General features: G+C 38.5%; 1 protein-coding gene across 2 annotated transcripts in view; it reads left to right on the top strand.

Moving 5' to 3' along the window:
* MSR1 (macrophage scavenger receptor 1) overlaps nucleotides 1–13,243 on the top strand; it is a 64,401-nt gene extending 51,158 nt beyond the window's left edge. For both annotated transcript variants that reach the window (XM_045821754.1, XM_045821755.1), the window contains 2 exons: nucleotides 2,686–2,874; nucleotides 11,249–13,243. In XM_045821754.1, the coding sequence (XP_045677710.1) occupies nucleotides 2,686–2,874; nucleotides 11,249–11,382 (323 nt within the window). In that variant the 3' untranslated portion in view covers nucleotides 11,383–13,243. The remainder of the gene's footprint in view (nucleotides 1–2,685; nucleotides 2,875–11,248) is intronic.
* Nucleotides 13,244–13,633: the final 390 nt, after the last annotated feature.

Raw genomic sequence — 13,633 nt, 5'->3', positions numbered from 1 at the left:
AGGAAATAACAGAGGTCAAATAAACTCACATCTGAAACCGCAGAGTAGGTTTTGTCTATTTGCAGAAGCTTTTATACTATTTCATTTAGAACTCTTCTTTCAGGAGAAAAAGCGTTAAACAGGGAATTAATAGAAAAAAATATTTAATTAATAATTTGATGAATAATACAGGTAATATATTCATCCCAATGCTTTCATCAAAAAATGAAAACCCCCCCAATTTTTAAAACTTGAAAAAATAAATGCTTTTCATTTGTATACTATTTTAAAGAATGCATTATTTCTGCTAACTTTCACAATAACCATAATATACATGAAACTTGAAGACAGGATATATATTTTATTCAAATTATTCCAGGAACCCAGGAAAACACCTGGTACAGGAGAAGTTGTGTTAAGATACATTTAACAGAGAGCGAATATCGCATCTTCTATAAAACATATGGAAAATTTGGTCTTAGAGAGGTTAAATGTATTAATAAGGTCACATAAACAGTGTCAAGGAAGAACTAAAATCCAGGTTATCTGAGTCCTGGATTTTTAATTTCATTTATACTCAACAATCCCAGATATGAAAGTGATCACAGGGCTAAACATATAGCATAATTAATGCCGCATGAATACACACAGGTTATTGAAGTGTCTTCTATGGAATGAACGTATTGTCTTTGTTTGCTCAGAACTCCCCTCCAAGAAGGCAATGCCTCTCACCCTCTCTCCAGAAGCACCATGTCAATGCAAGCGAAAACATCTTTGGCCCAACCTACTTAGGCCGTGGATGGGCAATCCAGCTCACACGAAGCCTGAGCAGTTAAGACTGTAGAAAAGAAACTTAGAAGTTATTAACATACATTTTATCATGTGGATTGGGGAACGGAGATATCTAGCTTGCAACAAAAGAAAAGAATGAAGCAATTTACTGAGAGGCTTTTGAATAAAACTTGGGGAGAGAGTACTGAGCAGAATTGAGTTGGTCAGGCTGTTCTACGTGACTAGATATAATCTTATCCCTGGGTTCCATAGGGAATCCTGTGGTCCCTAACATACTTGATCATTTCCATTTTGGTTTGTTTCTATTTTTAGCCAGTTTTACAAAGCAATGCCAAATACAGAGAGTCATTAAGTGGGCACACGGTCAATGTTTATCTGGGTTTATCTGACTTGACTCTGGAGAAAATCTACATTAATGAAGTTAAGAGGAGAATTAAGACAGTTACCCAGGAAAAAAAATACATGCAAATTACTTTTCTGAAATCTTTAGGTACGAGGCAAATATTCCCCAACGGAAAAAAATCTGCCTGACTAAATGGGTTCGCTTGATACCAAAGAAACTGTGCCATTAATTACATTCATGTAATGAGCTGGCTAAATTCAGAGAAAATTCTGACCCGCAGTCTTCCAGACAAAATGCTGATTGAGGCTGTTCCAAATGGCAAAAGGAACTCTTCTCTATCACCAAAACAGAGTAGATGAAAAAGTCTCTTGGCCTGCTGTGTCTCTGTATTAGTTTACAGATGGACAAAGACCAGCAAAGTGTGGTCACTCTGCTATAACTGATGTATGACTGAAAAATATTTAGATGACAGATAGGCATGAGCATGCCCAACTAAGTCATAAAAACTTCAATAGAGGAACCTATTCCCCTTCAAAACTGCACAAGCATAAGGGATTTGGAAGTAATTGGCACCTGTTCTCTTTGGAGTAAAGGAGACTGAAGGATAGTATCAAAGTATCAGCAGGTGTGTCTGATAAACATGCCTCCTCTTTTCAATATATAATATGATCTTCAAGGTTAGTGGTTCTCAAGGCCTGCTCCCAGGACCAACTGCATCGGCATCACCTGGGAACTTGTCAAAGGTACAAAGTCTTGGGTCCCACTCACGACTACTGAATCAGGAACTCTGGGTGTGGGGCAGCCATCTGTGACTCCAAGGCATACTGTTACGGATTGAACTGTGTTCGTTCATGCCCTTCCCCCATCAGGTTTGTATGTTGAAGCCATAAACACCAATGCGATGATATTTGGAGGTGGGGTCTTCAGGGGATAATTAGATTTCGATGGGTCATGAGGATAAGGTCTTCGTGAGAATCAGCACCCTCAAGAGATCAGGGTACTTATTCTCTCTCTTTGAAAAATCCAGGGGTCTCATCCTAAGAAATAGCCTTGATATTTCTCAATAAATGTCACTATGGTTATCTTGTTTCTCTTGCTAGAAGATAGGATGTCTGGTCATCTTTTTCTCCATGTTTATGATATTATAAAGTATCTTTTCCTCCACCTCCTACATCATTGAAAGTCACTGGATTGTATTTTCCTGTTTCTGTGTTAGTATGTCAGGAAAATAATAGCTAACTTTGTTATAAAACTTTCTACATAGTAAGAAAAATTTCTATAACATTTAGAAAATGATAGCTATTGAATTTTCCAGTCATGGGGACATAATCTTCGAAGAGCTCTCATTGACATAACTTACATAAAGGATCAGATGGAGAGAAGAGATTCTGCTCTTCAGCTTTGACTGATGCCATGCTTCCAGTTCCACTCCTTACCATACGTGATGCTAGAACACTTGAAATTTATTCCAACAATTGACCTCACTGAAAAAAAGTGCTAAAATGATTTGTTTAACAAGCGTCATAAAACTGTATCAATATAGAATTAACCTCTGCTTGCTTCTGTTGCAGCTCCATCCAGGACCGCCCGCCTGGCTGATGGCAGTGGCCCCCATGAAGGCCGAGTGGAGATTTTCCACGACGGCCAGTGGGGTACGGTCTGTGACGACTACTGGGAGTTACGTGGGGGACAGGTCGTCTGCAGGAGTTTGGGGTACCCTGGTGTTCTCACAGTGCATAAGGAAGCCCATTTTGGACAAGGTAATTTTCTTTAATTTTTTTCTTTAAACGAAGCATGGACATTCTTTTATATGTAGAAGCCAGCAGAGGGAGAGACTATGGTACAAGTAGAAAAAGTCTCTGTAGGATGTTTTAAAATGGCCTTTCCTAGAAAGTAGAAATGAAAAGAAGGGGATATTAAAATCAAAGGCCATATGCTCTCTGACAACCTTCAACATTTCAATTTTATTTAGATTCAGTGGGTTAGGTGGAGGGGACTAACACAGAGGAAAATAGAGTGATTGGCAAAGCTGGACTGGTGAATTAACTACTCCACTGCCAGAATCTGTGAAGCGGACAGCTGCAGTTAAAATGGCAGGAGGACAGTTGTCCTTCCTGTGGACCTGCTCTGCAGGGAGATGATGGCCCAACGTTCTTCGGTTTTAGAAATAACAGCATGTGATGATCTGAATTCTTGGATGTGCCCTAGCTGACAAAATGAAATCTAGTTTCTCGATTGTCTATGTATAATTTAATCAATGTGGGCTAGCTGAATAGCTCAGTACAAAGTGACTAATAACACTAAAATCACTTTCATCAAGATGACTCGCACCTTATCTTATCCAGAGGGTTGACAACTATGCATTTAGCTTTGTATCTTTAAGGAACAAGCCTGGTGGTTCAATTTATTAATTTCTCCTGTCTCAAAGGAAACCTTTAATCTGTTACAAAGCAGAAACCAAATTTAGAGCAAGAGCAGTCACATATGTACGTTAATTCACGGGAAACTGTTAATAAGGTTTGGCAAAATACAATCTGTTGTAGGAAAGCAAATAAGCAGTTGTACCCCAGCTTTATTTCCCCTCCCAATCCCAAGCCTTGTCATAGACTTCAAAGCTGTTTTTCCACTGAAGTTCCAAACAGAGATGGTCAAGTCACAGCTGGACGCCACTGTTTCAAGATCACATGGACTTTAAGGCCTGGTCTCACAAGTACCTTGTTCTTCTGTCCCACAGCTTTTATCCAGTCCTGCTTATATCTCTGGGGACTTCCCATCTAGGGCAGTGGTACAAAGGAAGAAAACAAGTGTTGGAGAATACTGGCAGGGAAACGTTTTCTATTTAAATAAGTAACGAAACAGTAGAGTTTAGTCTCTTGTGAATTTTTTTTTTGCCTTTGTGGAGGCAATTCTCTTAAGTTTCCTTCAGATAACTGACTACTTCTCTAAGATGAGTGTCTGTTTTTACTGAGACTGTGTATTCACAGTAGTCGGTGGTTCTATAAATTACACTAGAGTTTCACTATAGTAAAACAGCAAGGCATGTCAGAATTTTGGTTTTCCTTTCACATGTTTGAGTGCCTGCTGAAGTGGATTTGGGAACTAAGGAGATATGAGCTGAAACTTTAGCGCTGATACCCATGTCTCAGAGTTTCCATTTCTTTTTTTTTTTTCAATAAAATGAGAATAATAATAATACCAAGCCAGATTTATTTGGGATCTTAAAAGAGCTGGCATACTGAAAAGTGCCCAGTACAAAGCCTGCTTCATAGCATTGCTCACCAGAAACAACGGTATTATTTTAGGCTTTTTTTCCATCCCCTTTGAAAGGCAGAAGAGTCCGGTGTGTGTTAGTGTATTGTACAGTGACAGCAGTGGTGTGCCAAGGCCCAGGGGAATGTGATGTCCTACTGTGCGGAGAGGGGTGTGGCTGACGTGCGCTGCATAGAAGCCCAGACCATCTCCCCACTGCCCCCAAGGAGACCCAGCTCTTGTCTCTGCCCACTGTGTGGACAGTACCCAGATTTCAGTACCAAGCATGTGAAGAATGAGTATGAGGATTTCAAAATAATACAGCAAGATGAGCCAGGAGAATTAATACAACTGAAGTTATTTGTTCTGAAAAATCTGAGAAATAAATTTCATGATCTGTTTTATCGTACGTTTTATTTTAAGAAACAGGCTTACATTGTAAGCTGATTTTGGATTAGACACAGCAAACAACCTTTTTATGTAAAGCTGCATAAACTCCTCCTTATTTTTCCACTCCTCCACCTTAAATTTACAGTGTCACTCTGGGGGAAAAGAAAAAGCAATTTCGAATACAGCATAGAGACAGGAAAGAGAAATATGAGTGGAAGGGTTGGGGAGAGAAAAGATGCATTAGAATTTTAATTATTTGTCATACCTTAGGAAAGTAAGAAGAATCAGACTAATAATATATATATTATTACCAAAACTGAAACAAGAATTAAAAAAATTGAATTTACCTTATTTGTATAATTCCCCCATTAAAGGAAGAATATAATTTTCTCAATGCAGTTTCTCTCTCTCTCTCTCTCTCTCTCTCTCCCTCCCCCCATCCCTCCTCTCTTTCTCTCTCTCAGTTTAAAATAGCAAACCTGGCTAACCAGAGATAATCCTTGTTAGCGTTATGAAGGATTAGTTTTGCAGCTGCAAGAAAAATGATTTATAGAAATGAAGCTTACAGCATGCTCCTTTAAATAGATTTCTTCATTTGGGTGTACCTTTTGCTAAAGTGGAATGTTCTTTTTTTTTCCCCTTTTTTCCTGAGTAGACATAAAGGTTAAAATAAGGAAGCACTGAGAGGCATTTTGCCCCTCATTGCATGGGGAAGGGAAGAGGGGGTGAGTCACCTCTCTCTCTCCGCCCTCCAATCTGTCCTCCCAGTAGCAAACTGGTCTCCCTGCAGCAAACTTGGATGAGCTTTGCCAGACAACGGCGGTACTCTGGGAATTTGTTCCAGGCAAGTCAGGGCCCATGAGCAAACGCAGGAGGTGTGAGCAGGGCCTGGAGCAGCGATCTTCTCACTTCGCACTAGTTTGTGCTAAAGCACCAAACTTGAGAGCAGAGACAAAAGAAGATTCTAAACAGAAATGTCATCTTTTATTCATTACCTCTTTCTCAATCCGTAACCAATTTTCTAAGTGGAATTTAAAATAAATACGAGAATAAATTGAAAGAGATCAAAAAAGATAACTATACCTCTGAACTGTGCTTTAGTAAATGGGAATAAAAATAATCTCAAAGATAATTAAAATATCTCAATGGATCAGAACTCAAATTCTTACATAGTGCACCATGCACAAGGAAAGTTTTAAAAGATGTTTACATGTTGAATGTTATGCAACCTGATACAGGGCCTATAGGGTTCTTATGGTAACAAAGACAGTACGAAGCAGGAATAATATTGTATAGCAAGTGCTTGTTGCATGGTCTCATTTAGCGCACACAGCACCTGTGAGAAGTAGCTGTTTACAAAGCTACTATGGTATTATGGTGGTCGGGCGTGTCTAGATTCATTGTCCTAACCTACGTCTCTAAGAGACAGCATGTTTTTTACCCTTAAGAACTTCATATCTGAAAATCATGCTTCTTCAAAATCTTAAAATCATAGAATTTTAAAGGTAAATGAAATTTTAGAGGTACTTTAGCCATACCCATTTATTTTGCATATATAATAAAATAGGGGCAATACACAGCTTCTTTAGAACCACAGAACTAGAATCCAGAGCTCTAGCCTGTTTAGCCATTCTCTATTCAGATTCCCATTCTGTTTTCAACTTTGATCCCCCACCCCTGCAAAACAAAACAAAACAAATAAACAAAAAACAATGTTTTTCTGGAGCTGTTGACAAAGTACTTCCTTATTAGAAGTCTTAAAAGTGATACAAATTCACCTCACCCAGCCATAACTGGATTTAATGCAAATTCATGCAGAAATTTTTAAACACTTGCGGTTTTACTTCCCCACATATCTAGTCAGCAGCTAATCACAAATCTCATTGCTTTGATGTAGCTAATGTAAAATATCTGATTCCCTTTTTTTCCCCCACAAAGTGGTGGGTTTCTGAAGATTAGATTAAATGAATTCAAATCCCTCAAAGAACAACAGTATCTGTATTTTAAAAAAAGAGAGCGATTAAGGGAAAATGGTATCATCTGTCAAGCATAATCCCAACATCACAAGCCAAGCTCATAAAACCCCAGAGGACATGGACAGTCCATTTGTCATTGCCTGCTTTTGGAAGCACCAAGTCCGTCAGTTGGAATCCCCACAGCCCTAAAATGTTAAAGGGGATTGAAGCTGTACGACTGAGTAGATAGATAGATAGAATTAGAGAATAAAAACGTCTAAAATATACATACCAATTTTGTATAGGTTTCCACTAAGGAGAAAGGATAGTTTGGAGGCAAAAAATAACAATGATAGCAGCGACAACAAAATCCTTGAGTAACAATTATTATCTAAAGAAACAAAAACAAATTTGTTTTATCTTTGTGGTTTGCATGAAGATAACATTTTATTAATTTTATACTACCTTAGCATTTATTTTAATGCAGAAAACAATTTGGAAGGCTAGGGGAATTCTGTATTAAATAAATTTTCCCCTTAGGCGCTATAGTTCTGAATATATTAATATAAAAATAAAATGACACATCTGAAAATTATTTTCAAAACTCCATTTGGGCTTCTGTGTAGTCACTGAATACCATCACGGTTTAAAGGTTATTATATTCTGTTGCTTGGCTCTGTTCTTTCTGAGAGAGCTGTTCATCCTGTCTGCGTCTCAGTTTATTTACCCATGAAATGGAGACAATGGCCATGATTTTACAAGCTTATTAGAAGAGCACATTTTAAAAATCATAGGTGAGAACAGATACAGTATGTGCACTGTATCTGAAAGCATGTTCACTGCATTTGAGTCTTTTCCCCGTAGGAGAGCCCAGAGTCCCCGAATGGCACCCTCTGTTTTTCATAGCTGTGGAGGAAGAGCTAGGAGGCCTAGCTGCAGCGTCAGCTCTGCCACTACACACCTGTGTGACCTCAGCTGCTCCATCTGCCTAAAACAAAAGTCCTCCTTAGGAGGTCAGTCCAAGAGAGAATGCACTTTGATTTTGCTCGCTCGTGTAGGCCCTCAGAACATCTGTTGAAGGACCGAATCTAATAATGCAAAGCATCGCAGTAAATCAATGATTGTGGGCCCTGGCTCTAGGCAGCCCCGGGGGAAACGCTTCATCGTGCATTAGCTGCGTGACCTTGAGCAAAGTTACTGCCTCCGATTTTTACTTTCCTCCACAGTCAAATGGCACTATAAAAGCACTTACCTTTTTAAGGTTATTTTAGGATTCAATGAGATAACCCATCAAAAGTACTTTGAATGTTTCGGGCCACACTGTGAATTCTTCAAAGAGTGGGTTTAAATATTCATTATTATTACGACAGAAGGGAATTCCAACATTCATGACTTCCTCTACTGTGGTTTCTAAACACTCGTGCCCGCGTGCCAGCACATTCATTCTGACAAAATATTCTGTCTTGTCTGACCCGGTGGGGGTGGCCCTGCTGGTGTGACTGTCATTGGGAGGTCCCACTCGTAATTCTCTTTTCCCGAATTGTAAAAACGCGGCACTGCTGAGATCCAAACCCAGTGACTAGATCTAGGAAATGTGGAGTAAGGGAAAGCATTCTGGTACCTGGGCCCAGAAGCCACGGATCCGTACCATTCCCGTGTGCCCAGACATGATGGAGCCACAGTTTTCAGAAGAACATTTACTCCCGACTATTTACACAATTTATAAATGTCCAGAGATGTAGTGAGTGCGATTTATAAATGTTCCATTATTTTGACTCCCTTCCGTGTTAACATAAGAGTAGTTTTACTGTTTGTGCAGCTTTTATTATTTGGCTATATTTTTGAGTAGCCCTTGGGAACTTCCAGAAAGTTGGTATAGATTTTATACATAGTATCATTTTCAAAAACATGCATAAACATACTCATACATACAAACACTCACAAACATGAAAAGGAACAATATATGTACCTATAAGAGCAATTTGGGAACCAGAAAGTATTCTTGGGAAGATTTCTGATTTTGAGATCATATACCATTCATCTTTTTTAAAAATGTAGATGTTTAATGGCATAGATGTAAAATTTACCATTAAAACAAACAAAAAATTATTTTAGATAACATTTATCCCAAAGAGAAAGAGCTAAGTATACAATTTGACTATAAAATGAAAGCCAATTATCTGCCTTAAAATTCCAAGTTGAAAAAGCTCAATATTGGTATGAACATTTCAAACACAAATGAACTTCTGTTCAGAAAGTATCCACTCATGTAATATGCAAAACAGAGACGTTTACTGAAGGAGATACAAGATATAAGAAAAATTGTACAGAGAACAATGTACATAAAATGCCTCAGTCCCCTTCAAATTAGGCACCTTGGGACGTCCCACAGTTCTCCCAGTCGCCATCAGGCCCCCATCATACTTTCCTGAATCTCATCGATGGTCTGAAATCTCTTCCCTATCAAAGGTGATTTTAGTTTTGGGAAGAGCCAGAAGTCACGGGGTGCCAAACCTGGGCTGTAGGGGGCGCTGAGTCACCTGGGTGATTTGATATTTCACCAAAAAAGTGTGCACAAGACCTGATGCGTGAGCACATTGTCGTAGAGAAGCTGCCAATCACCAGGTGCCCAGAGCTATGGCCTTCTGAATCATCTGAATAGTTTCCCTGGAGGAATGTTTAAGCTTAACACAAAATTGGATGCAGATTTGTTGGTCTGTTTGCTCAGGCATTTTGAATGTGACAGCCACAAAAGTACATATGCTCACTCAACAGCATCTACCACCCCCACTGAGTAGTAGAGAGAAGTTTTCATTGTTCACACATGTGCATTCCAGTCCACTCTCCTTGGCTGCCAGGTTACATTAATGTTGTGGAAACCATTCTTGTTATATTAACAATGGCTGGACTTTTTCTGAACAGACCTCATATTCTTACAATTGATCAATCCAGGATAATCTTCGCTTTTCTAATAGAAATATTGTTTGAATCCTAATGATTTAATTAGTATTATATTAAAAGAAGAATACAATGTTCCTAGTTACCTTGATAATTTAAACCAAAATATAATTTTGTCTTATATTTGGATCTTTCTAGTGAAGGCACAAATTATTCAAATATTAAGTAATTTACTCATCTTTTTTATATGTGGAAATCAGAATGTCCTAATTTGAAAAGTAAATAAACACATAAGTCATCACAGAAAATGTCTATATTGACATCCTATTACCTTACAGATTCTTCCTCAATTTAATGCCCACATTTCTGCCAGACACAAGAGTTCTAAAACTGTAGTTCTGATGCTGTCATTTCTTTTTGTGACTCACAATGTACAATTCAGAAAATTTTATAGCACGTACCCAGCTTTCTATCCAGACTTCTTTCTCCCTTGTTAATATACCTTGTGTTTAGTTGCTGCTGTGACTGAAAGAAAACCTTTAGACATTATATTAATCCAAATTAAAAATGATTTGTCAATTATGCTTACAGTATTAACATATTTATTTACCCTCCCTCACTTTTGCGGAAGTGTTTGTTGAAATTGGGCTGCCAAATCATCCATTTCTTGATGGCATGAAATGTTTTTGAAAATTCATTAGGAGGTTTGCAATACTGTATGCTTAACAGAACCCAGTGAAATCATTCATTCAGAACTTTTCAAAGGTTCTGTTTCTAAATGTCACAAGCCTAAAAAAAGGAACACTTTAATACATGAAACACTTAGAATATTTTTAGGGTATATCAGAAAACATTTCCAAACATTCATTTTTTACATGTCTTGCTACGAATTCCTTTTTTAAAAATAGCAGTTGTTTTCTCATTCATTGGTAAAACAAAGTCCTTATCTTCAAAGTGGCAATTATGTTCATTTCGATGAATATCTGCGAGGCAGCCTGCTGCTGACACCGTTGTTTTTGCTTCCGGTGCGTCTGAGGGAGAGTTCAGAAAGGCGTGTGAGCTCTGCCGTTTTCCTGTTCGCGTGTGCTTGCAACTCAGAGTCCACCGCCTTCTTACAGGAGACTTCCTAAGCCCTTTGCTCATTGTACTAGTCTTCACTTAATGAAAAATAGATAATGTGTTTGGTAAGCCAGGCACATGTAAACTGAAACACATTGGAGGCTAAGAAAACAATTCCAGGACACCATACATTCCAGATACACCTCATCCCATGCACTCGGATTACCAGGGTATTGCATGTATCCATTATATTAAAGTTTATTTCTTTCCTTATTTTTAAAAATGAAAATAGTTTGTTAAATACTTAGAGAAAACCAATCATTTTTTAATCTATAATTGTGTGGAACTGTGTACCTTTATTACAGCTCTTATCTTTTGGATTTTAGTATTTTACACATTGACAAGATATAAAGTTTTCTTGGGCAGGGGATTAATTTTTGAATCCTAGTAGAGAGCACAGTACTTGTATATAGATCATGATGAACACATTTTGTTAAATGAGTGAGTAAATAAATGGCTTTGTTTCACTCAAACATGAACACTCAAGTGTACTTACTAATGCAAATGTATCTGATTTTTGCAGGCACGGGTCCAATATGGCTGAATGAAGTCTATTGTTTTGGGAGAGAAGCATCTATTGAAGAGTGTAAAATCCGACAGTGGGGCGTGAGATCCTGTACCCACAAGGAAGATGCTGGAGTCACTTGCACTTTATAACGTATCATCTTTCACTCATATTTATGAGATCGTTGAACATGATTTTTATTACTTTGCTCCACTAAAATCAGTTTAATTAATATTTAAGAGATTAAGAATATTGTCAAAGGACACAGAATATTTAAAAATCACTGGATAAACATATTGAAGACCTTCATACTTACCATGTGTCTGTTTTTGAGCCATTTTAACATCTACTTTGGCAAATGGAATTTTATAATGACATATATCGAATTGAATATACTGAAGTTCAAGGCTTCTAGATTATAAATGTCAGTAATAATGGACACAAATTTCAATCAATGGTCCCAGTTTATATCTTCACCATAAGATTATAATTTTGTCTTCTTTGTAATCTATTTGGTTGATTTTAATTTAATTGCTTTCTGTATAATGAGGTTGAGAAAATTTCTCAAGTTTGCAAAATCTTCAATCCACACATGTTTTTTAAAAAAGAATCTTATCCAGCTATCAAGATCTCTGATGAGCAATAACTGGACTGTTACATAACAATCTACATCATAAGTTTTGACCGTGTGAGAATTTTATCAGAAGGTTTTACATGCTCATGTACTAACACAGTCTGTAATAACACAGTTAATAACATAGTTACTTTACATGGTCATGTACTGACAGGTTTTTTGTTTGTTTTTGCTGAATCACAAAGTTAGTTGAAGCAGCACTTATGAGAAGAGGCACAGGCCTACCATTGCTAGGTGTCTGAATAATTGGTGGATCAAAAAAGTCATCTCTAACATGGAGCTTAGACTGCTATGCATTTAAGTCGAATAATTACATTGTTACAATTCTTACAGACCGTGTTTAAAATGCAAACAGCTACTTAACTTATTCCAGTTAAACTAACAGCATGCAAATGTCTTGAATGCAGAAGGAAGTGTCAGCTGCCCTTTGGAGTCTTGCACGAAGTCCTCCCTGCCCCCCGCTACTGTGCTGTGTTTATATGGTGTCAGCGTAGCTCTGCTACAGCTACATTTTCCAAATTTTCTTTCCCATATTGTCCGGTCTATCACGGACCACAAAAGACATTTTGTACAGGGTTGGGCAACCGAGTGTTCAGCAGCAGCTGTCTTTCCCTGTGTGCTCAGGAAGCCGCTGCAGGGGCAACAGGGCGCCAGTGCAGCCCACGCAGGCTGCCCCTGCTCTGCCGGCTCGCCTGGTCTGCAGCAAGGCAATGCCTGCACTTCCCCACGTTCCCTTTGGAGCCCCTGTCAGCTTCTCATGCTCCTCGGCTGGGTGCATATTTAGCTCCAGGATGAATTCACCACCTTCTCGTGAGGCTCCCTGAACCGTCAAAGCTGGAAGCAGTGAGAAATTGGTGCAGGCTCCAGCACTAATCCTCATGGGTTCCATTCTGTCCTTGCTCTCTCCCAGGTCATGTCCCTCTTCCTTTCTAACATGCCACCCTGCGGATTTCAGACGACCCCGCACCAGGCACAAAAACAGCAAACTTTTCTTAGACTGCTCAATCAGCAACTAAAACACACAATTGCACAAGGTCAAATATATCATAAAAGGAGCAAAGGGAAAGTAGCTCTGGACTTGGAGACAGTGGGCTTAGGCAGGACAAGAGAATATAAGGCATTGAAGAATTGCAATGAGCTTGATATTTAGAATCTTCCAGTTTACAAAGAAATTAAATCATTTTTAATTATATTGGCCGTTGAACTGTGCTATCTGGAGGCAAGGCTATGCTAAGTTTGAAACACATGGACCCAGGGTTTAAGAGCATTGCATTAAGTATCAGACTCTTATGCTGTAGGTTTTTCTACACAAATGTCAAGTACACAAGTGATATTTTTAAAGATTTTATTTATTTATTTTTAGAGAGGGAAGGGAGGGAGACAGAGAGAGAGAGAAACATCAGTGTGCGGTTGCTGGGGGTCATGGCCTGCAACTCAGGCATGTACCCTGGCTGGGAATCAAACCTGTGACACTTTGGTTCACAGCCTGAGCTCAATCCACTGAGCTACGCCAGCCAGGGCTACAAGTGATTTTTTTAAAAGGGAAATTACTATATCATTGTTCATAACTCTAGAATTGAATCTGACCCTTAAAACTTTTGGGGGTTCCCTGAATGAAAAACTTCAGAATTACACTCCTAGCTAGAGTAATTTTAGGTCATGGAAAAAAAAGACTGAAATACATTTGTTAATCATCCACTAAGAGCTTCCCCAGGGCCAAGTACTGGTACGTTCAATAAAACCTGTAGAACATTTCAATTATTTTCAAA

The sequence above is a fragment of the Phyllostomus hastatus genome, unplaced genomic scaffold, assembly GCF_019186645.2.
Source record: "Phyllostomus hastatus isolate PE091 unplaced genomic scaffold, TTU_PhHast_1.1 phas_scaffold_46, whole genome shotgun sequence".
Lineage (NCBI taxonomy): Eukaryota > Metazoa > Chordata > Mammalia > Chiroptera > Phyllostomidae > Phyllostomus > Phyllostomus hastatus.
The sequence above is the reverse complement of the archived record's forward strand: the minus strand, read 5'-3'. Positions and strand labels throughout refer to the sequence as shown.